The sequence below is a fragment of the Megalops cyprinoides genome, chromosome 7 (genome assembly GCF_013368585.1).
Source record: "Megalops cyprinoides isolate fMegCyp1 chromosome 7, fMegCyp1.pri, whole genome shotgun sequence".
NCBI lineage: Eukaryota > Metazoa > Chordata > Actinopteri > Elopiformes > Megalopidae > Megalops > Megalops cyprinoides.
The window spans coordinates 399,437-423,641 of NC_050589.1; the positions used below are offsets into that span (position 1 = coordinate 399,437).

A 24,205-nucleotide genomic window follows, 5' to 3' on the forward strand; every position below is an offset into this window, starting at 1 on the left:
TCTTTGTGCGCATTACTGATGGAATATCCCTCCCTTGCCAAAAGTCCCAAAGACCCCCAGCACTTCCCACATTAACTGTGTTTCACGTTTTACTTTTTCTTCAGCATGTATGACACACGTCTAATTCAAAGGTGAGTATCTGGATAACATAAAGTGCAGATCTTTAATACCACAGGTTTTTTACATATGGACTAGACCATCCTGATGTGCATCACACAGAACATTCTGTCACTGCCATTGTTGAAGCTATACGTATTCTGATTGGTTGGCTCCTTATGAAAATTCTTGAAGGGGTGTGGTCTAACAGAGAACCTGTTAGAAGGAGGTCCAAAGGCCACCGGCGCTGAATATTTGCTCGTAACAGGATATCAGTGGTAGTGCTGCTCCAGGGAAGCTTCCCTCTGCCCACACACCTGTGCTGCTCTCGGTGTGAGTGTGTGGTCGCTGTGTGTCACCACACTCTGTGTGTTGGGGCTCCAAAGCTGTGCTACTGAGAGGGAAGTCAGACCTGTGGATTCACAGAGGCATGTGCTCCATACCTGCAGAAAAAACACAGGCACTTGTTTTATGTAATGTCATGCAAATATATTTTGCAGCAGATCACAAGTTATAAATGACTGCAAGATTATTCCCTTTAAGTGATAAACCGGAAAATTAGACTGCTAGCAAAACATAGAAAATGTCCTCTCATGCAAGAGTTGCTGACAGCACCAGCTGCTCTCAGCTGATATGCATAACAAACCATGGTAGGTTTATACACATATTTTAGAGGGGTTTTTTGTTGTGAAGATAATAAATTTTGCCAATCCATTTATAATCAGCACAATTTTTCTTTCTGCAAAATATGCTTGCAGGTGCAGCAACACCTCCAGTGCTCCCAGGAGCTGCCCACAAGCTGAACACGCTTTTTACCGCCTGTGAAACTGTCAACGGTTATTATGCGTTAGAGGAAGTGAGCTACAGTCTGCCAGAGGCCTGCTGAAAGTGATAAGCCGCTCATTGTAGACAGATTTGCCTCTGCTGCAAACTGAACTTTAACCACATTCTCACTGTCTCTCCTCTGAGAGCTCCTTGCTCCAGGGTTTCCAGCCGTGTTACAGGTCCTGTTTCAGAGCGAGTGAGGAGCAGCCTGAATGAAAAGCCCCCCCTCAGGCCCCCACGGCTCTATGTGGGAATAAGCCTCTGTGCTCTTATTTGCTTTGTTGCTATATTCAAAGCATGTATTACAACCCATGATAAAGATATCTGCCGTTAGGGTTGCCATGGAGATGAGCGTCCCTCTCCCGTGAGTATGTCAGGTATTGTTATACATCATCTGATTCTGTGTCACTCCCCCCTAGGTTTTTAAACAGGTGTTGGAAATGAAAATGTAAAAGCTGCTGGCCAGCTGTATCCTCTCTGGAGCGTGTGCCTGAGCTCAGCTATGAGGCTCCAGCAGTGACAGACATGCTGTCACTGAGCAGAACATGCGTAACATGTCAGACTGAGATTAAACACAGCATCTCAGCAAGGACCATGGAGTCCACACACACACACACACACACACACACACACACACACACACACACACACACACACACACACACACACACACACACACACACACACACACACACACACACACACACACACACACATAAAAAATACACATACATACATGTACACACACACACATACGCACACACATAAACAGACAGTCTGTCTTATGGAAATTTGGTTTCTTTTCCCGCAGGGTTTTGGGGGTGGGGTTTGGCATGTGGGTGGGGAACAGCTGACATACCAAAATACGATGAAAGAAAGAAAACAGGAGTGAGAGAGAGGAGCTGAGGAGCACGACCTGCAGAAAGAGCAGAGCGTTCTGAGCTGCCAGGCCTGCGGCTCCTCACTGACTGCCAGCACAGAATACCAGTCCATATAGCTATATATAACAGCTAGAAACTATACGGATCTGAACATATAACAGGATGTGTGAGAGAGTGACTGAGTGAGTGAGTGAGTGAGTGAGTGAGTGCCTGACTGAGTGAGTGAGTGAGTGAGTGAGTGAGTGAGTGCCTGACTGAGTGAGTGAGTGAGTGAGTGTGCGAATGAGTGAGTGAGTGTGCGAATGAGTGAATGAGTGAGTGAGTGAGTGTGCGAATGAGTGAATGAGTGAGTGAGTGAGTGTGCGAATGAGTGAATGAGTGAGTGAGTGAGCGTGCGCATGAGTGAATGCGTGAGTTCATGACTGAACGAGTGAGTGAGTGATTGGAGTGAAATCAGGCTCATCTCTCCACGCATGCACACAAGAACACACACACGCATATGCACACACACACACACACACACACACACCACACACACACACACACACCACACAGGCACACGCACACACACACACACAGGCACACACACACACACACACACACACACACACAGGCGCGGACACACACAGGCACACACACACACACACACCACACAGGCACACACACAGGCACACGCACTCACACAGGCACACGCACGCACACAGGCACACGCACGCACACAGGCACACGCACGCACACAGGCACACGCACGCACACAGGCACACGCACGCACACACACACACACACACACACACACACACACACACTCACACAGGTACACACACGCACTCACACAGGCACACGCACGCACACAGGCACACGCACGCACACAGGCACACGCACGCACACAGGCACACGCACACACACACACACACACACTCACACAGGTACACACACGCACGCACACAGGCACACACACGCACACAGGCACACGCACGCACACAGGCACACACACACAGGCACACACACGCATGCAGGCACGCTGAGACCGCAGCTTAACATCTCTGCAGATCTGATGTTGTGATAACAGTGCCATTGGTAGCTGCACTACTGAACACGAGTGAAAGTTCAGCCCAGATTCTAACGCAAAGCCCTTCATCCTTCAGTCCCAGACTGAAAGGCAAATGAAGTGCGATGCTTTTCACAATGTTTTTAACAGTTTTTGGTGATTTCAAAGAATGCTGAGCTCTTGATGTTTATGCACAATAAATGATCACAGCACTCACCTAAGCTCATTAAAGACAGAGCATGTTGAACCTGTGCTTTGAGTCTGAAGTGCACTGTTACTGTAAGGACAGTTCTTCATGGCCGCACAGAGACACGGCGAGGGAGGTTTTGAAAGGTCTTAAAGCGGCTGTTTCTGGTCTTTCACCTCTTGACTGCAGTCTCAGTATGGCACTGTCTGCAGTCTGAAGCAGTGGGACTTCGGTCTGCATCGGAAGATTGCCAGTGATTCTGCTGTCCTGACCCCCATGGGAAGTTCATTCCACCGCTGAGGGACCAGTACAGACAGGGATCGTGGCTGAGAGGAGCAACCCCATTGGGAGGGGGATAGTCAGTTTCCCCACGGCTGCAGAGCGGAGTCATCTGGCTGGGACTGGGAATAAGGAGGAGCTTGGAGGACTTCCTGATCATGAGGGACAGGTAGCATCAGACACGGAGCCAGCGGAGGAGAGATGTTTATGACTGCCTTCTGTGTATGCAATGTAAACATTACCCTTTAACTGGCCACGGATGAGCAGAGGTCAAAGGTCAGGTCACTGCCAGGAATTTCAGACTGGAAGGAGGCCCTTGGGGTGTGTGGGGTGTGCAGAGTGTGTGGGTGACCCCAATGCATCACCTGGCATGCTGGCACCACACGAAGGCGAAAGGCCACTTCACCAAATGGCTGTTTATCTTCAATTATCCAGCAGGGACAGGAGCGGCTGGAATGGGGGGGGCTAAGAATAGCAGCCTTCTCTTTCATCATAAGTCTGACACTGATACTCAAGCCACGCCCTCTTTCCAAAAATTGGCAGAGCTGGAATTAATTGACCTCGCTTCACCTCAGGGTGACGAAGTTGAAGGTGGAGACACTTATCACCACAAACATGTTTTTACTGAACCCAGGACCTGATAACTGAGCCAATCCAGACGAGGCTGACGCTGCATTCAAATGACTTCACACAGTTCAGTTACTGACACAGCTGTGCTGCTGTGGCGGAGAGGAGCATCGTTGCTTTTCGTTAAACTGTGGGAGATACGCCTCCAAATGCCATCAAACGTCAGGTCAGACCTGAAACATGTTACTCTTGGTCTTGAGATTTTCTCAGCTAATGGTGGAAATAAAAGGCAGAAGCATTCAGCCATTTTGTCCCCAGCTGAACATGTGGTACAAATGGGGGAGCAGAAATAATCTGTATTTGTACCCAGAGACCATTATCAGAAATGTTGTGGAAACAATGGCTGACAGTCATGCTCAGCGTGACGAATCGAATCTGCTTTGACATTGACAGAGAGATAGACTTGCTGAAACTATGTCTGCTGCAGGGCAATTAGAACAGTTAAACTAGCTTCAATAACACTGCAGTATAAACCTTATGACGGTTGTAGCCATTGCATGTGAAAATAAAGTCATAAATACAGCTCTCTTCACTTTCAGAATGACAGCACGATAAAAGGTTTCAAATGTGATCTCACTTCCTGTTTTGATCACAAAGCAGGGCTGATTAATTCTGCTGAAAATTCCAACGAAAATGTCCCGCAGTGATATTCCCCCAAAACGAAACCTACATCCTACTGAAGCAGGTCTCCTTCAGAGCAAAATCCCTGCCGCGTCTGGCCACTGTGGTTGACACGGCTGAGAAAAACAGCCGCTGTAACAGGGCAGCGAGTTCATGTGAACGTTACATTTCTTAGAGCTAAATAAAGACATCACTTAGCGGAACATGGAGCAGATACAGCGCATGGGCGGGTGAAGCACAGCTTCACGGAGGAACACAGAGACTGCAGTGTTCAGCAGGGAGGGAAAGATACGCTTCTGCTCTTTCACTCTCCTACACAATGACTTTGGAATATTTCAATTTTTTCTTCAACAGTTTCCCATTTTGGCTCTAGTGGAGGGACTGTGTCCGTGTGAATCCTGTGCTTTCTGTGAAAGGCAGGGGCGTACAGCCGTTTCTGCAATGAAGTGCTGATCACAGCTAGAACCAGAGCACCAAACAGAGCCACTGAGGCCTTTCAGCCCTGCCATTTCCTGCACAGGAAAGAGATCGTCCCTGTTAGCGTTAGCACTGACTTTAGCAGAGCTGTTACCATTTCCTGCACAGGAAAGAGATCGTCCCTGTTAGCGTTAGCACTGACTTTAGCAGAGCTGTTACCATTTCCTGCACAGGAAAGAGATCGTCCCTGTTAGCGTTAGCACTGACTTTAGCAGAGCTGTTACCAGTACTATAGAAAGCACTTTGACTGGACATCATGGCATCTGTTTCCAGAGCACATTTGTCCTCTGTCACTGTCTGATGAAGTGCCCTACCCTCACACACACACCGCACACTCACACCACACACACGCACACCACCCGCACACGCACACCACCCGCACACGCACACCACCCGCACACACGCGCACGCACGCACACACGCGCACGCACACACGCGCACGCACACGCATACACCACCCGCGCACGCACACTCACACACTCACACACTCACACACTCACACACACACACACACACACTCACACACTCACACACTCACACACTCACACACTCACACACTCACACACTCACACACTCACACACTCACACACTCACACACACACACACTCACACGTGATTAAGAGCAACAGGAATATGCACAGACTCCATCTGTGTAAACGGTCTTTAACTGCAATCAGGTGCTGCAGAGAACTGATGTGCAGGTAAAGGTGGTACTTAAATGAAACTGCTGTGCTGTCAAAGTGAAAATGGTCTTGAAAAATAGAAGTCAATCTATTTTTTGATCCATCCCAGTATGCTTTGAATGACAGACACAGCAGCCAGTCAGAGGACAGACAGAGATCTCAGCTATGGTGTAAGCACTGTATTTAAATTACCCTCCAAATAACCCCACCCAAGAAAGACATTAACCTAAGCACACCTACAGAAGCGCTTTGCCTTGTCTTTTTGCCCATTTGTCCACATTGTCTAAGCGGTTACGGCACTCACTTTGAGGGCAAGAGCTGAGCTCTGCTGCCTGGTCCGACACCCCCGAGAGCCTGCAGGAGTGGAAAACTGGCTTTGTTTAGGCGGAGATTGCAGACGGTGTATCGGCAGGGTCGCTGGTCTCGCCAGTCTCCGACCCCCTGTGCCCTGCCAGGCCCCTGCAGGTTGCTGTGACATCACTCAAGCTGTGGCCACCTTCCAGCTGGTCCGCTGTAGTGCACTGGGTGACCTGCAGTGTCAGAAATAGCTGATCGGCATGTGAATGTATTTTCCCAGCACTCGTGCGTATGAGCATAACACTAACTGACAATTCCAAAACGTAAAAGAGAACTGACATAAAAGAGTGAAACAGCGATTCTTTCAGCAACACACGTCACGCAGCGCAGCACAGAGTGGTGGCGATTGGGTCTTAGCAAGGCTGGTAAACAGCATGACTGAGACATGCAGATCCTGCATCGTGGTGCACTGGGCACCCATGTGCTTCTTCATGCAGCAGGTGCAGTATATGGCATTTGCTCAAACTGCACTCAGTGTGACACGCGAGGTGTGCATGGGTAATATGTCAAATAAAAGGCTTCTCTGGCTACCCTGAATAACAGTGTCTGTTTGCAAACATGAAGAAATGAAGTGAAGCACAATGTTGCTGAGCAAAGAAATCAAAGTTCTGTACAGGTAGCCTGAGTCTTTACACACACACGCAATGTTTGCTTCCAGAATGCTGTGTGTGTGTGTGTGTGTGTGTGTGTGTGTGTGTGTATCTGTGTGCATGAATGTGTGTTTGTGCATGTACATATCTCCATGAAGGCGTCTGTGTGTCTATCTGTGTGTATGTGTGCATGTGTCTATGTCTGTTTTTGTGTGTTTTTGTGTGTGTGTGTGTCTGACCTGTGCCCTCACAAGGCCAGGCTCCAGAGGAATGTCTCCCCTCTAAGCTGTAATGATCCCATTACCCTGACATGGCTTCCAGTGTCTGTGCGGCTGGCAGCATCAGTCAGTCACATGACAAGGCTGATCCACTAATGAGGGATTAGACTCTAGCAACTCAGCCAATCAGGAGCCAGAGACAGAGCAGTGAAAGTACTCCTGCTTCCTGTGCTCTCTCTGCTTACAGGATGCACCCAGACCTCCCCAGGGTATTCACATTTAAAGAAAGCAATAAAAACTTCATCACGAGAAGAAAATATATCTCATTGCAAGATTATTTACCTTAAACAGAGAGGACAATTTTTATGTTCACTTGTTTTAGAAAGTTTTTGTATGGGTAGCAAGAGTTTCTTCATAAAGAAATGTCCTTTAAAAGGATGGAGGCTTGTGAACAAGGTTTGATTCAATGATTGTGCAGAGCCTGTAATATTTCCTATTACTTTGTCTGTAGTCATTGAAATGTTTACACTTGTAAAAGGAAAGTCAGTATGTATGGTGAGGGTTGATACAGACTGAAACAGGGTTTGCTGTAGATCTGTGTGATCAGAGTGTGCTGTTGCGGCTGGCAATGTAGGACAGGACAGGAGCGTGAAGGTGACACATACATATCTGCGCGTGACGTGTGCTGAGTCACGCCGAGGACAGCACAGCGTGACGGACGTCCCTCTGCAGTTGGGCCTGTCTCTGAGAGGATTACGCTGGCACAGCCTGGCCTCTCGGCACAAGGGCACCCTCCGACATGTTGTGCCAGGGAAGTATTCTCACAGTACCTGGCACCACATTAATGCCCAGATTACCCAAATCTTCCAGCTCTATGGCATTAGGCACAAAGGCTGGGCAAGCGGAAGAGCCAGACTGCTGTCTAAGAGTGAACACACAAGCAAACACTAACATTTACACCCAAACTGATCAACAATAGCAATAACACCCATGCATCCACACACACACATGCACATCGAGACACACTCTCACTCACACACTCACTCACACACACGCCACATTCTCACAGCAGCAGGTCATTTTCTCAGTCACAAAGCTGATTCATACTTTCGATAAATAAAAAGGCAGGGTGAATGAATCATGAGTAGATATGTATAGTGATTCAGGCAGACTGATTCTGACTCCCTGCAGACGATGGAGGCGATACGCTGCTACCTGCCCACACCTAGAACAGAACACCTCCAGATCATCTGGCTTTGCACTGTCGCATGGCTTTCCTGCCTCATTTGCACAGCAGGTTATTAAGCACTGAGAGAACAACGGCCTCCTCACTACCTGAACTCACCTGCAGACTCAGCCAGGCCTACACGGGACCGGGCCGTCTGCAGAACCGACAGGAGCCAGCACACGTCCCTCTCTCTGAAAGAGAGGCCTGCACAGCATTGGTGTTGCGGTGAAAGTGAAAGCCACTGGGGAATGGCAGTAACTCCCCATGTGAGGAGAGCCAGGCTGAGTCACACCTTCCTTCTTCCTATCAGCACAGTGGGTGTTGCGCCGTGAAACGACTGCTCTGTGACAAACAGCAGTCATTATCAAACAGGGTCTCATTGTTCCTGCGGCCAGCCTGAGGCTTCAGAGGAATGTCTTCATCACTTATTAACCCTCTTTTGCAGGGGGGGGGGGGGGCTGACCAGGCAAAGCCAGGCAGATAGAGCAGTCAGAGGAGGCCTGACCCCTGGCCTGAGAGAGGTCAGTGAGACTCTGCTACAGTAAAACACATCCAGCTGTAACCCAGTCTACCTACTTTCCATGCTAAATGTCAAATCTGTAAGAAAGTGAGTGTGTGAGCAGCAGCTTACAGAGGCAGGGGAGATGCTGAATCCGTCCCTGCAGATCAGAGACATTGATTAGCACAGACCTCACCCTGCAGAGAGACGACCTCACTTAGGCACAACGACACTCAAAACCATCATATCCTGAGACACTCTGTCAGACCCCACCCAGTTTAGCAGAGCTGATCGCAGTGTCACAGAGACTCTCACAGAGACCCTCGCAGAGACCCTCGCAGAGACCCTCGCAGAGACCCTCACAGAGACCCTCACAGAGACCCTCACAGTTTGCAGCATCACAGAGACCCTCACAGAGACCCTCACAGAGACCCTCACAGTTTGCAGCATCACAGAGACCCTCACAGAGACTCTCACAGAGACTCTCACAGAGACTCTCACAGAGACTCTCACAGAGACCCTCACAGAGACCCTCACAGAGACCCTCACAGAGACCCTCACAGAGACTGTAATGGAACGTGGAAGAGAGAGCTGGATGAGACACACTCAGGCCTTTCATTTGTGTCTGTGTACTGAGCTGACTGTCCCTCCAGCTGTCTGGCCTAGGAAAGACCCTGACCTTCGATCCTGAGTCAATCTACTGACCCCTTCCTGGAGGAACAAGCACACGAGAAATACTGATGACCATCCAGGGACGTCCAGCCAGCCCGTTACCAGCCCTGTCACCACTTACACTGTTCAGTAACTGCGAGACATGAAAACAAATATGAAATGTTACTGTTGTACATGTAACTTTTTTGTTGTTTTACTATGTATGTTTTATTCAGTGCTTTCATTTTGTAGTCTTTCAAAATAAAATACATGAATATTCCTCAATAAAACAATTTAACTCAGCATCTAAAGTGTATCTTTGTGTATTTTTAACTTTCTCTTATTATGCACTTCTAAAGAATGCAGGTGAATTAGAAAACACTGGAAAGGAAAACAATGCAGCAGCCTTCTCAAAAGAGACGAAACACATCGCTGCTGTTACTTATGGTCCTGATCCTAACCCTAACCCTAACCCTAACCCCTAGCGGTCCCTGCCCAGGGCACCTGCATGGGCTACACTGTGACATATTATCCACTGATCCTAACCCTAACCCCTAGCCCCTAACCCCTAACGGTCCCTGCCCAGGGCACCTGCGTGGGATTTGAACCTGCAAGTCCCTTCCCCCCAGTGAGCTGCACGATAAAGGCGCGGTTATCTCAGAGCAGCACATGTGCTCCCAGGAACCTTCCACTGGCCCTTCCCACCGAGCGGCGGACAATGCATGCAAAGCTCTTCATTAAATATATGCCGTAGTTATTGCTGTTATATCTATATGTACATGATGTGTCACAAGCATATGTGTAGCTGTAATAACACAACACACGTGTTCTATTTATCTAGCTGTATAAATCTATAAAAGTGGTATTTGCTCATCTCTTCACTGCTGGCTGCGTTCCAAAAGCGGATAATTTGTACCTTTAAAAGTTTCTGATTAGAATATACAGAAAACACCGTCTATGGGGAATGCTGGCTTTATAAAGTATGTTTTAATCAGGTTGCTATATCACACCTTGATTTGATACATGTTTCATATGTGTCAAATCAACAACTTAACACTGCAGTGTTTTCTGATGGCATATGAGCTTGTCTATGAACAATTTTCAAATGCTCCTATCACGGCAGCTTGAAAAACACATGCGTTTAAGTTTCTCGGATCGGTTTTAGAACAGAAACACCAGCTCTGAGCATCTCCACGGTCTGCCTACGAGCGCGCAGCGCGCAGCGAGAGCGAAAGCGAAAACGTTTGCTAGAAGCTGCCGCTTTAAGAGGAAGATCTCCTGTTGCACGGAGAGGCTGGCTGGTATTTTTCCACTCAAACTTGATGTCTGATGGTCATCCGTTTTAAGAGACAAAGGTCAGAACGAAAAGCTTATGAATTAAGTTTTGTGTTTGTAACTGTAGCAATCGACTTCCAGCCGCCGCACGACAAACCAACACCTACCCTAAGAATAAAAGAAAAGCTTAACACAGGTAACTGAGCATCGACTTAACACATGTGTGTTCGGGGGCGGGGGCGAAGAGGATAGACTTTGAATGCATGCATTTAGTTTCAGTGAATTTGTATTGTAAATCGTGTGTCAACGTCCTTCGTAATGTCTGTATTGTATTGTTCATCATACTGTACTTTCTGCAGTATTTACTGGGTGAGATATTTCCCATCTATTTGTACTAAAAAAAAAAAAAAAAAAAAACAATATAGCTTATAAGGATTTTGCCTCAGGCGATGAATGATGTGTACAGACCATGAGAGGTTACTAAGGAGCCGGACAAGTGCCATCTCACGCCCGTCGGATTATATTATATTGTATATTGTGTGCGTGTGTGTGTGTATATATTTTATAAGCCTATATATAAACGCGAAATGCAGATCTGTATGTCAAACGGCTGTCTGTGCAGAGTGACGACTCGCTAATCAGTCAGGTCTTTGAAAGATGCTCTAACACCAGAAACTTAAACTGTGCAAACATCTCAGGTAAGCATAAGGTTACAGCGGAGGTATTCACCGTTTGTAAAGGTAATAACTGAATTAACGGCAAATCTCGACATAATATCAGTCACAGTCCTACCTATCAGATCATGATAATTCAGTACCTAATTGACGACATATAAATGAATGAGGTAGACCCAAAGATTCAACTTCCGTGATCATTGTAAAGCATGTTTGTCCTTGTGCGTGTGTGTTGTGTTGTGCGTATAAGGGAAGGCTGTTGTGGGATTTCCTAGTGCATAGGAACAGACCGCTATTGTTTCCAGCGAACCCATCTTTCAAAAAGAAACGCGTTTTACCACCATATACAGCACCTCGCACTTGCGCTGTCGCCTGCACTGGCAGAAGATAACGTTCCATGCCCGAGTATGGGCATTACGGTGCCGGCGGTAAACGAGGTTTGCGGTCAGTGTGCGTTTCGCCTCTGAGACTTTCTTCCGCCCTCAAACCGTCACCCCCAGATTCCCCTAGATTCAGTGTTCGGGGGTAGTGTGCCGTCTTCGGGCAAGATCGAATGCGGTAGAGGAATTTTCAGTCAACAGTTGAGAGAGTCAATATCGCGCATGTTTGCCCCGCAGTTGCGCAGACTTCCGCCTTCCGCCGTCGCAGCGTAGCTCAATTTGCGCGAACTGCGCAGTTTCTGCCGGAGCAGCGCGTCCGCAATAAAGACAGCAGCGCAGGTGTCTGCGCGGAATGCGCATCGGATAGCGGGGGACCAGAGAACGGATGAACCCTCGTGTTCGCTGATTTAAATATTGCCCTACCTGCGCCTCATAAGAACCTACGAATCTCTGTATTGTTGATTTAGCAGTGCAAGACCAGTGCCAGTATTGCTCAACAGGAAGCCACGTGTCAACTTCAAACAGGGATTTTTCTGGTAAAATGTATTTTCTCTTAAAGCTTTGCTGTCATTGCCGTGTTTCATGTTATTTAAGCGGCAAACACACTTCTGCCTCGTGTTAAAAAGTCACATACTTTTTTGCGCGTCCGGAAGTATGAATTTGCCTCACGATGTGTATGCCAGGTGTGCCTCACACAGGTACAGGTAGGTGCAGGTGAAGATGGCAGGTGAGCTAGGCTCCCGCCCCCTGCGGGGAGTGGCTCCAGGATGCAAGAAGCAGGGTCAGGGGTCACACCTAGGGCAGTGTGTTATTAAATTACATTACATTTAGCAGATGCTCTTATCTAGAGCAACTTCCAGGACAAAAGGACAGAAGTGCCAAGTTAAATGAGTAACAGTGTCAGACCAGGCTAACCACACTCCCAAACCAGTGTGTGAGCACAACACCATTCAAGCACGACCACAAGTTCACTTGTGCTAACCTGAAAATAGACAGCCTAGAGAACTATGGGAAGCCATGGACATGCACTACCATACATGCCAATATCACAAAATGTCAGATAATGAATGAAGGAAGCTACACTTTGGACATTCACTAACTCCCTAACAGGCACAGTATAACACACCTCAGGGTGTAAGAGGCACAGTATAACACACTGGATCTGTCTCTTTGACTTTGACTTTCAAAGTACACTTATAAGCTTGGATCCATGTTTGTCTGTGCTGAGTAGCTATGGTGCACATCGCTTTCTCTTTCTCTTTCCCTGAGTAAAGCTGTTCTGCTCTCAGAGATACATGCTCTTCCCTCCTTCAGACTTCCTCTATCTCATCACTGCTCCTCTGAGCACCATTCAGAGCTATAGCTTCCAGGTCCTGGGAAATTTTAGGTAGTGAATTCACCTGCACAGCCTCCACACCTGTACATGCGAATCATCCTCACACCCATTTAGGTGCTCCTTTAGCACAGCCGGGGACTGGCAGCCTGCTTCCTTCACCATGTGACGCTCCATGATTCTGAAGCTCTGTGGAAATTCAGAGCAGGGAGTTTGTTTTCTAAGCCCCAGCCTAAGCGGCATTTGTCATCAGCAGATGCAGTTTCTTTGAAGAGGTGGTTGCTTTCTAATCTTGGTGACGAAGGTAATCTTGGCACCTAATGTGATCTAAAAGATCCAGTTTAATTAATTTACGAACGATATGTAATGCAGATATATTTCACTGCACTATTGTGCGTCAGGAAGAGTTAAAAGCAGCGCAGCTATGAAATATCTGCATTATTACTTCATGAAAAAAATCAGCTTATGACTACATATCATAAATAAAGCATAAATAAAGAAATTATTGGCCTCACCTTGCCATTAAAGGAGCACATGAAAAGGGAAAAGAAGTCTGTGGGGGTACTGTTAATGTTCAGACACAGAGAAGCTGCTTATCTTAAATTAGTAAATATAGTTGGTAAATTACACTGTGCTTTTAGATCTGAATGATGTTCAAGTGTTGTGCCCAGTTTAAGAACACAGTTCACTTTATTTAACAAGTGGAGTTTCCTCTCACTGTGTGCAAGTAAACATCCTGACCTCAGTGAGATCAGGACCCCAGGGCTTTCCTGAGGAATTCTGGGACATAGGGAGAGGGTTCTGTTAGGAGCTCTCCCTCAGGCCCATTATCACACACACACACACACACACATTGACACAGCCTCAGGAACACTGCTTCAGTCCTGTGTCAATCACACGTGTGTCATATAGTTCCTGTTCCACATTTTGGAATCTCTTTGTTTTTCAAATGATATTTAATTTATTAACCTTTATTTAACCATTACAAATACTGGTGAAATTAAAATCTCTCCAAAGGGCCAAGTGGCCAGCCAGTCATAAAAGTTTCACAAAAACCTGATTAAAATGACTAAGGAGAACATTTCTCAAACACTCTATTACTGCAACAGAAACAAGATGTACATAAGTACATATAAAATTAAATTATTTAAAAACAGACAAGGATAGCAGACAGGAGCTGTTTGTTTACAGAGTTCATTATGATAGCAGACCAGCCTTCCCTAGCTCCAATCGAGTGCTGCAAATGGTAGTAAAGGGTAAAGCTATCGGAACCTAACTGTGTGCTGTATGATTGTGCAGGAAAACCAAATAAAACAAACCGTTAAACCCCAAAAGAGGGGAAAACAAGATCCTCCAGTCCAAGATAGCAATACTGAACGTACCGACACTGAGGATCTCCTCTTGGGCTCCGTAGCCACCAAAGGCGCAGCGGTGGCTTGTTGGGTTCAGGTAGTTTTATTTAGAAACGATGGTACAGCGGCATTAGTCCAGACGCCGGTGTCCGGGAACCGACGAGGGACGGTAACTCCCGCAATGCCGGATTGCAAGTCCCAGTGAAAAACGAGCAGCATGCCAAACGAGCCGTCGCTACGGTTGCGGGAGGCCCAAAGGAGAACACGGTATACCGGCGTCCCGGCCAAAACAAACAACATTCGCCAAAACTACCGACACTGTTGTAAGCCCCGCAAACGCTGCTGATGTCCCCATGCAGACTGCTGACACACACCGACGTCACTGTCGCGCTCAAAACACGCTACGGTTTTTCTCTCTTCCTCCTCTTCCGGTCAGCAGTTCACCTGTTTATGTACCTGGAAGCAGGGAGTGGGTGCAATAGTAATCATCATCATCTGTTAATCATCATCATATGCTTTCTGTAGTTGTTATTTGTGGAAATCATTATTATATTTAATTTATATGTATAAACAGACAAGCAAGCTCAACTGGGGGCAAATCCTTAGATACAGACATCAGTTTTGCCCCATGTTTTGACTGTATTAATGACTGTCATGATTGATAGATTTGCACACTCTTGATACCAGCTGCAGCGGTTTTAATGATAGTGTGGAGTGGAAAGTACGGTAAACGTGGGGGGGGGGGGGGGGGGCAGTCCCGTCTCCTGCACAGTGCTCGCGCCTGCAAACGGGAAGCGCGTGAACGCATCCTCAGCCCAAAGTGCTGGAGTCGCCTCTAAAGTCACCTCCAAACACCACAGGTCCCAGCACCTTCATCACCTCCCTCTCCTGGCACATGGCCCCGCTTCGTCAGCACATCGCTCACCCAAAACATACTGCCCTTGTTTGTCTTTCAGCGACAGTGGGCTGAAGTCATACATGCTTTGTTCCCTAACCTGATGAAGTGTGCACCTCTTAAAGCGCTACACCGAGAGAGGTTTGCGAAATTATTTGCATACAGGCGACATGTGATATTATGATACTGTGTGAAGCATCTCAAAGTTAAAATGTATCATTTATGCTTTTAGGATTTGCCAAAGCACAGACTGGTGGTGTGAGGAGGGGGCGGTAACAGCGAGCTGTAGGGTCATGAAAGCACGCAGAGGTGCGGGTTCCAAGCCAAACAGGTCATGATCTCGCGCCAGACTGCCAGCGACGCTGTCTCGGATTACGCGCGTGTCCGCGTCAATGGAAATTTACAGTCAGCGCGCGCGAGCGGGCGCGTGCCCCCCCGCCCTGCAGCGTCCAATCTGCACATCGCATTTAATTGTCTTTGGAGGCGGGGAGGCTTCTTTCGGCTTCCTTTAGTCTGAGGACGGAGTAGTCTGCAGCGATCGGCAGGAAGGACAGCGATGGTGCCCGCTGAGGTGACAGCACAGAACAAGCAGCACTCTGCCATGAGAGAGCTGTAAGTCTGTATCTGGAAAAAATCAAACATTTTCCTGGTTACCTAACGAAAAATGTTGTGACTCCTATATGTTTGATTCAGTGGAAGAGGAGTGTCAAGTTGGATGAATCTTTAAGTGTAAAACTTATATCCTGCTTTGACAGACTGAAAGTACATTTCCCAAATTTAATATCACATGTAATACTTTAAATGTTTGCTGATTTTGTCATTGTTAAAAACGTGCGGGTGTGCGTTCTGGCGTCAGTGTTTGCGCTGCGGAGCGAGCGCTCGGGCTGGAAGTTGACAGGAGTTGGAGTGGCGTGCAGAAAGCGTGAGAGTGTGCGCAGTTATGTAATGCAGCTGGGTTTGGAAAGCCAAAAACCTGGCCTGACTTGCACAGAGGATTGATGAAATGCGTGTAAAGCCCACAGATTACAGGTGGATTATGCAATACAAACACTGAAGATGCGGTAAATGTTAACGCAATTGTTAATAACATTTCTTGTGTCAATTCGACCGCTCCCAGAAAGCGTTATTCATGCGCTCTGACAGGTGCTCTGTTTGACTCGGACTGTGTTATAGCCTACCAGAAGAAGGAGCTGTGGGCGAGAAAAGAATCTGTCTCCTATTTTATAACAAAAAGGACGTTCAGGTGTTACACATTTCCTAGTTTGTGTTGTATGTAATCCATTATTTCCTGGGGGCAACAGGTGTTCCGATTTGTCAGTAAAATTAAAATGGATTTTATTATCGTTGGCATAAATATTATAATGATTCTATCGTTATTGGCACCAGTATTACAATGTAAGCCAGAAAGATAGATGGAGGCTTAGGGAGTCATGCCATGATGCTTTGCCTGACATCACGTGTTTTTTAAAATCATTTTAGAAATGGTTGTTCCAGCTCAGGAGTGAAGAAATGTGTTGTTGCAGTTCAGTGGGGGGTTTCTGAGGCCCTGAGCTGAAACGGCAAAAAGTGACTGCCTTTGTGCTGCAGCTGCATACAGGAGCTCTAACACCCGTCTGTGGACAGCAGTGTGTGTGTATATAGTGCCCCGGCAGCGGTGATCAGTGATTCACAGTGTGTGTGTATATAGTGCCCCGGCAGCGGTGATCAGTGATTCGCAGTGTGTGTGTATATAGTGCCCCGGCAGCGGTGATCAGTGATTCGCAGTGTGTGTGTGTATATAGTGCCCCGGCAGCGGTGATCAGTGATTCGCAGTGTGTGTGTATATAGTGCCCCGGCAGCGGTGATCAGTGATTCGCAGTGTGTGTGTATATAGTGCCCCGGCAGCGGTGATCAGTGATTCGCAGTGTGTGTGTGTATATAGTGCCCCGGCAGCGGTGATCAGTGATTCACAGTGTGTGTGTGTGTATAGTGCCCCGGCAGCGGTGATCAGTGATTCGCAGTGTGTGTGTGTATATAGTGCCCCGGCAGCGGTGATCAGTGATTCGCAGTGTGTGTGTGTATATAGTGCCCCGCAGCGGTGATCAGTGATTCGCAGTGTGTGTGTATATAGTGCCCCGGCAGCGGTGATCAGTGATTCGCAGTGTGTGTGTATATAGTGCCCCGGCAGCGGTGATCAGTGATGCGCAGTGTGTGTGTGTATACAGTACCCCAGCAGCGGTGATCAGTGATTCGCAGTGTGTGTGTATATAGTGCCCCGTCAGCAGTGATCAGTGATTCGCAGTGTGTGTGTGTATATAGTGCCCCGTCAGCGGTGATCAGTGATTCGCAGTGTGTGTGTGTATATAGTGCCCCACAGCGGTGATCAGTGATTTGCAGTGTGTGTATACAGTGTCCCATCAGCGGTGATCAGTGATTCGCAATGTGTGTGTATACAGTACCCCATCTCTCTGGATGTGTCCTTTTTTCTTCCTTGTTTTTAATTTTTATTTATTTATTTAACACTTTTATCTTATGCTGTGCTGTTTCCATAGGCGGCACACCGCCGCCACACTATCTTTGTACCATTCATATTGGCTGTAAAGGCAGATATAAGAAGCCAAAGTGTTTCTGTCACAGCCATCGTGAGCACGGGGCCACAGTGGCTGAGAGGCTCTGGCTGCAGGTCTGAAACGCAACACCTCAGACAGCAATAACAAACGGCTGTTGGTGGAACTCAATCCTGGCGATATGCACATGCTGTGAATGAGTGATACAAGCCTTCCTCAGCAGCCAATCAGCAGCCTGCAGCCCAAACGCTCAGCTCTGTGTGAGGACCTATGGTCAGGAAGTCCAGAGGACATGCCCTGCTGCAGGTGTTGTGATTGGCTGTTGGTTCATATTTAATCTCAGAAGTTTACACTGAGCAGTAGAGAGCTGAAGAAAGAAAACTTTAAAACTTTAAAATATTCCTGTTACTGACTTTGCTTTTGCAATGCCCCCCCCCCCCCCCCCCCCCACGTCCCCCCGGAGAAAGTCTCTCCAGCTCCACACACCTGTGGGCCACAGCAACTGTCTCTGCTCCTCCAATCACATGACATCATCTAAAGCAAAACACTGTGACAAAGTGTCATTGTCTCCTTCAGTTGATTTGTGTTGTAAAGCGCTGTGGGGCCCTGAGTTTGTGGTGTAATGGTGCGAAATGACTCACGCACAGAGCAGCACGGTCTGCAGTCACATCCGAGTCGTGGCGGAAATGGCTCAATAAAGTTGGGTGCTTTTAATTAAAAGGCCAACAGGCTACCGAATTCACTTCCTGTCTCTGTAGCTGGGTCGTGGGCTTTGATTAGAGTAGAGTGCCCCAGGTTGTGCCCAGGTTGTGCCCCCCAATCTTGTGTACTTTTGGAGTATTGATGGCTGTATTTGTGACAGAGATCCACAAATTCTCATCATTTTTTTTGAAATGTCAAGAATATTTTGGACAATTGAAAATGATCTCTGATGACTTGTAAAAGAATACACCAGATGTTTTTGTCATTTTTGCATATTTAAGAATAAATCTTAAAAGGTTGTACATTCACTTAAGCTTGGCTTGGCATGCACACTTCCTGTCATATAACTTCTCACACCGTTACGTGTCCCTGTGTGTCCGTGCTGTAGGTGTGTCCCTGCGTGTCTGTGCTGTAGGTGTGTGTGTGTCTCTGCGTGTCCGTGCTGTAGGTGTGTGTGTGTCCCTGCGTGTCCGTGCTGTAGGTGTGTGCATGTCCCTGCGTGTCCGTGCTGTAGGTGTGTCCCTGCGTGTCTGTGCTGTAGGTGTGTGTGTGTCCCTGCGTGTCCGTGCTGTAGGTGTGTGTGTCCCTGCGTGTCTGTGCTGTAGGGGTGTGTGTGTCTCTGCGTGTCCGTGCTGTAGGTGTGTGTGTGTCCCTGTGTGTCCGTGCTGTAGGTGTGTGTGCGTCCCTGCGTGTCTGTGCTGTAGGTGTGTGCGTGTCCCTGCGTGTCCGTGCTGTAGGTGTGTGTGTGTCCCTGCGTGTCTGTGCTGTAGGTGTGTGCGTGTCCCTGCGTGTCTGTGCTGTAGGTGTGTGTGTGTATCTGCGTGTCTGTGCTGTAGGTGTGTCCCTGCGTGTCTGTGCTGTAGGGGTGTGTGTGTCTCTGCGTGTCCGTGCTGTAGGTGTGTCCCTGCGTGTCTGTGCTGTAGGTGTGTGTGTGTCCCTGCGTGTCCGTGCTGTAGGTGTGTGCGTGGAACTCAGAGACCTGGCTTCAGTCAGTTTAGTCAGGCTTCACTCTCTGGCCTGCCTGTGTGAGAGGCCCAGCGCACACAGACAGCTTCATTATTTATCAGGCCATAAAACTAACTAAACTGTGTGTTGGCTGTATATCAGTTCAGCACATACATAATCCAGAAGAGATCTCTGATATCCTCTCTAACAGATTGGGTACACGACTCAATGCAATCAGCTGAAAGTGAGAGGGGGTGTGAGTAATGATGGATTTACCCTAATGACATGCTTGGGGCCCCTATTACATAATATTTACAGTTTTGACAGCTGTAATGGAGCCAAGCCAGTTCAGAAGGGGAAGTTATTCACCTGAATATCTATACTGTCAATCGTCTGACAGCAGGAAAGCAGGTGTAGCTGCTGTTCCACTTGGCCCCCCAGTGAGTGCTGGAAAGCATTTTCCCCGCTGTGCTGCTGTTCCCTCCTCCACCCCAGCCTGCACCTGCCTTTCACCTCACCTGACAAGTAGTGGTAGTGGTAAGGAGCAGCAGTGTGGTGTAGCGGTAAGGAGCAGCAGTGTGGTGTAGCGGTAAGGAGCAGCAGTGTGGTGTAGCCCTGCGGCTCTCCCGCTGAGCAGGAGAGTGAACACCCCGCGGCTCTCCCTCCCCTGCAGCATGGCGCAGAAGGAGAAGCTGCAGTGTCTGAAGGACTTCCACAAGGACACGCTGAAGCCGTCTCCCGGGAAGAGTCCCGGCACGCGGCCGGAGGATGAGGCTGAGGGCAAGCCGCCGCAGCGCGAGAAGTGGGCGAGCAAGATGGACTTCCTGCTGTCGGTGGCGGGGGGATTCGTGGGCTTAGGCAACGTCTGGCGCTTCCCCTACCTCTGTTACAAGAACGGAGGAGGTGAGTGTTCCCCGCTCCTGGAGACGGGCTGAGGTGAGGGGCTCTCTTGTCTTCATGTGACTCTCTGTGTCTCGTGCCCCTCAGGTGCTTTTCTCATCCCCTACACCATCTTCCTCTTTGGCGGGGGTCTCCCCGTGTTCTTCCTGGAGGTGGCGCTAGGACAGTTCACCTCTGAGGGGGGAATCACCTGCTGGGAAAAACTCTGCCCCATCTTCACTGGTGAGTCATGGTCCACCAGGGGGCGCTATCCAGTGTGTGAACAGTTATAAATCATTCTGATAAACACCTGAAGTGAAAGGCTGCTGAGGGCTGAATGTGTCAGATGCAGTGGGCTTCATTACTGTGAAGCGTAGCTGCTTCCTGTAGCTCTCACTGTGTCTGAGTGGAGGCTGCAGTGGACCAAGGCCCAGGGATCAGCCTCTGCGGTGCTGGAGCTAACTGTGGGGCTAACTGTGGGGCTAACTGTGGGGTCCTCAGAGGCCTTCCAACACAGCTGATTCAAATGATCAACTCGTTATGAACTCCTGAAGTTGCTTAATAACAAACTGATCATTTGAATCAGCTGTGTTGGAGCAGGGAGGGATCTAAAACATGCAGGGCAGGGCAGGGGGCCCTCCAGGAGAGGGTTGAGAAACACTGCCTTAGCCTATTCGTAGCACACAGCATTGCAAGCTGCAAAGACACATTGGACACGTTTGATTTCAAGTCGGCAGCAGAGGACTTTGCCACAATGAAAAAATGAGAAGATAAAATGTTACCTGGTAGCCTATAGGCTACATTTGATGCCATGTAGCCCTATCCTTTTCTTAAAAAAAACAGATGTTACAGGTTACAGATGTTTCATAATAGACTACATTTTAGCGGCTAATGTTGAGGTTTTGCTCAATCGTTACTGTTCATATTGCTTAATAGTTACTGTTCATTAAATAGTCAAACTGATTTGAGGTCGTTGTCATTCTTTCGTCAACCTAGCTGTACATTATATTTGCATTTGTAACATAGACTGTTATTGAAACGTGACCAGTAAGTTTCAAATTTGTCAGGTAAAAAATTCTTTCCGGACACCGGAACAGCAAGAAGAAATCCTAGCGGAAATCCTGGAATCCGGGAATCCTTCCCTGACAGAGGCATATTCACACACTCACACACACACACAGTACTCTAGGTTCAGACTGCTGTGTTGCCATGGCAGCAGGGCATGAAAATTTGAGAGAGATGAAACCCAAACAAATGACGACGGATTATGAAGAAAAATCATCTGAAAAAGCACATAAAGGAAGCAGTTTATGGCTAGTGCACATGACGACTCAGGATTGGATACGAAACCAACATCAGCAAGCTGTCATTGGCTGGTCTTGGCTTGGGCAGCTGTTCATTAATTCTGTCTGGCAGGTCTGTGGTGCAGAGTGATGACATCACTGCAGTTAGGGCGTGCTCAGTGTATACCCTGTGCTTTTGGTATACACTGAGCACAGACAGCACAGTCATACAGTATAGTACAGATTTCAGCTTTAGGTTGTCAGGAAAGTTACACAACAAAATAGCAACCAGAGGGGGTTTTTTCAGATGGTGGTTGGTTCAGAACGGCTAAAGTTTCTTGATATTGACCTCCATAAGCCCACTCTCCCAGAGCTGAAGATGAAAGTGTATTTACTGGTTTAACGACCAGAACCCGGAAAGCCCTGCTGATCCTGCTGGCACACAGATGCTGAACGAGGGACCTCCGGGACCTCAATGCCTAACCACCCTGTGCTCCTCTCAGAAGGGGACAGATGTTTTTGCACAATGGCAGTGAGCTCAAAAGAGTAAATTATTTGGCTGACAAAATTCAGATTTGCTTGTTCTGTTCTGAGAAAAAATGTCATGTGGATAAACGAATGTAATAATGTAGTAGACTAATGTAAAGTGTTTGTTTTGGGGCAGGTATTGGCTATGCCTCCATGGTGGTGGTGTCCTTGCTGAATGTGTACTACATCGTGATCCTGGCGTGGGGCCTGTACTACCTGTTCCAGAGCTTCCAGGCGGAGCTGCCGTGGGCACGCTGCCGGCACTCCTGGAACACGCCCAGCTGCGTGGAGGACACCGTGCGTAGGAACAAGACCCTGTGGCTGGCGGCCAACACCACCAACTTCACCTCCCCTGTCACCGAGTTCTGGGAGTGAGTGCCTCTTAGCTCTGCACGCTGTTGCTCTCCTGCCGCCGGCTCAGGGCGGGGCAGGCAGGTCCAGGGGGCTGCAGGTTCAGTCCCAGGTGCAGAAGGCCGATACAGTGAATGAGTGAATGACTGTGCATAAAACATAAAGCGGCCTTGAAGGAGAGCCCTAAATTAGACATGAATATGCTGAATGACAAAGGTCCTGTGATTGTCATAAAAGTGAGAGCTGGAGACTGTCTTCACACATGTGTGGAGCTGGAACCACCCTGGCTGACCCCAGAACAGTGTAATGTGATGGTGTCGAGGTGCAGCTTTTCCCAAACTGGGAGAGTGGATGGAAAAAACGTGGTTATGCACCTGAGCTGATCTATCACAAATCAGCAAGATCAGAAAGATTATGGAGAACAACCTAGGAAATGAGCCGGCCTGGTTCCAGCTCTACAGTGGGAAAGGGGTATGTTGAGCCGGCCTGGTTCCAGCTCTACAGTGGGAAAGGGGTATGTTGAGCCGGCCTGGTTCCAGCTCTACAGTGGGAAAGGGGTATGTTGAGCCGGCCTGGTTCCAGCTCTACAGTGGGAAAGGGGTATGTTGAGCCGGCCTGGTTCCAGCTCTACAGTGGGAAAGGGGTATGTTGAGCCGGCCTGGTTCCAGCTCTACAGTGGGAAAGGGGTATGTTGAGCCGGCCTGGTTGTAACCCATCTGTGTTTTGTCCACAGGCGGAATGTTCTCAGCATCTCCAGTGGCATTGAAGAGGTGGGGTCACTGAAGTGGGACCTGGCACTGTGTCTGCTGGCTGTGTGGATCATCTGCTTCTTCTGCATCTGGAAAGGGGTGAAGTCCACAGGGAAGGTGAGAGGCAGGGCGCTGCTCTCCACTGTTAGCACAGCTAGCTAACCAAGGCGATTGTGTGCAGAGTAGTGGGTAGTGAGGCAAACATGGACAGCTGCACTGTGATCAAGCTCGTCTGACTCAGCTTAATGAACAAATACACACACACACACACACACTTTATGCTAAAACTGAAATCCAGCAGTTACATAATTCTGATTAAATGGGGTAATGACCTTGCTGCACACGTCTTTCACATGTTTACTTCTTACCCATTGACTCACAGAGCAGGATGTTTACTGAGTCCATGAGGCGTGTTTGTCCAGGGTCCCGCCAGGGTCCCGCCTGACCTTGCAGCTCCAGCCTGGCCTGGCGGGTTGCGGGTCGGGCCTGGCGGGTTGCGGGTCGGGCCTGGCGGGTTGCAGGTCGGAGCGGGTTGCGGGTCAGGCCTGGCGGGTTGCAGGTCGGAGCGGGTTGCGGGTCAGGCCTGGCGGGTTGCAGGTCGGAGCGGGTTGCGGGTCAGGCCTGGCGGGTTGCAGGTTGTGGGTTGGAGCGGGTTGCAGGTTGCGGGTCAGGTCAGGTTACTGGTTGCAGGTTGCGGGTGGGAGCGGGTTGCGGATTACGGGTTGTGGGTCGGGGCAGGTTGCGGGTCGGGGCAGGTTGCGGGTTGTGGGTCGGGCCACGGCGCAGCCCACTCGGCTGATCCTGCGTGTTTTTCCTCAGGTCGTTTACATCACCGCCACCTTCCCTTTCGTCATGCTGATCATCCTGCTGGTGCGAGGGGTCACTCTGCCCGGGGCTGCCGAAGGCATCAAATTCTACCTGTATCCCGACCTGAGTCGCCTCAAAGACCCTGAGGTAGGAGCTCGAACCTGCAGCTCTGCAGAGTCAGTGCTGCCCTCAGTACCTGTGTGCTCAGGTCTGACAGAGTTCAGAGATTACACTCAGCT

General features: G+C 48.6%; 1 protein-coding gene and 1 long non-coding RNA gene across 3 annotated transcripts in view; one reads left to right on the forward strand and one right to left on the reverse strand.

The window, feature by feature from the left end:
- Positions 1-14,639, reverse strand: LOC118780409. The gene is made up of 3 exons (XR_005005077.1): positions 14,312-14,639; positions 6,029-6,254; positions 1-539 (listed from the first exon to the last, which is right to left on the reverse strand). It is a non-coding gene; the product is annotated as an uncharacterized LOC118780409 (long non-coding RNA).
- LOC118780408 (sodium- and chloride-dependent taurine transporter-like) overlaps positions 10,472-24,205 on the forward strand; it is a 24,444-nt gene continuing 10,710 nt past the window's right edge. The window contains exons 1-7 of one of the 2 annotated variants that reach the window (XM_036532873.1): positions 10,472-10,568; positions 10,670-10,738; positions 20,043-20,272; positions 20,357-20,491; positions 22,196-22,430; positions 23,144-23,276; positions 23,979-24,113. In XM_036532873.1, the coding sequence (XP_036388766.1) occupies positions 20,044-20,272; positions 20,357-20,491; positions 22,196-22,430; positions 23,144-23,276; positions 23,979-24,113 (867 nt within the window). In that variant the 5' untranslated portion in view covers positions 10,472-10,568; positions 10,670-10,738; position 20,043. Of the gene's footprint in view, positions 10,569-10,669; positions 10,739-15,669; positions 15,789-20,042; positions 20,273-20,356; positions 20,492-22,195; positions 22,431-23,143; positions 23,277-23,978; positions 24,114-24,205 lie in introns of those variants that run through there. The other variant, XM_036532871.1, reaches the window with a different exon arrangement.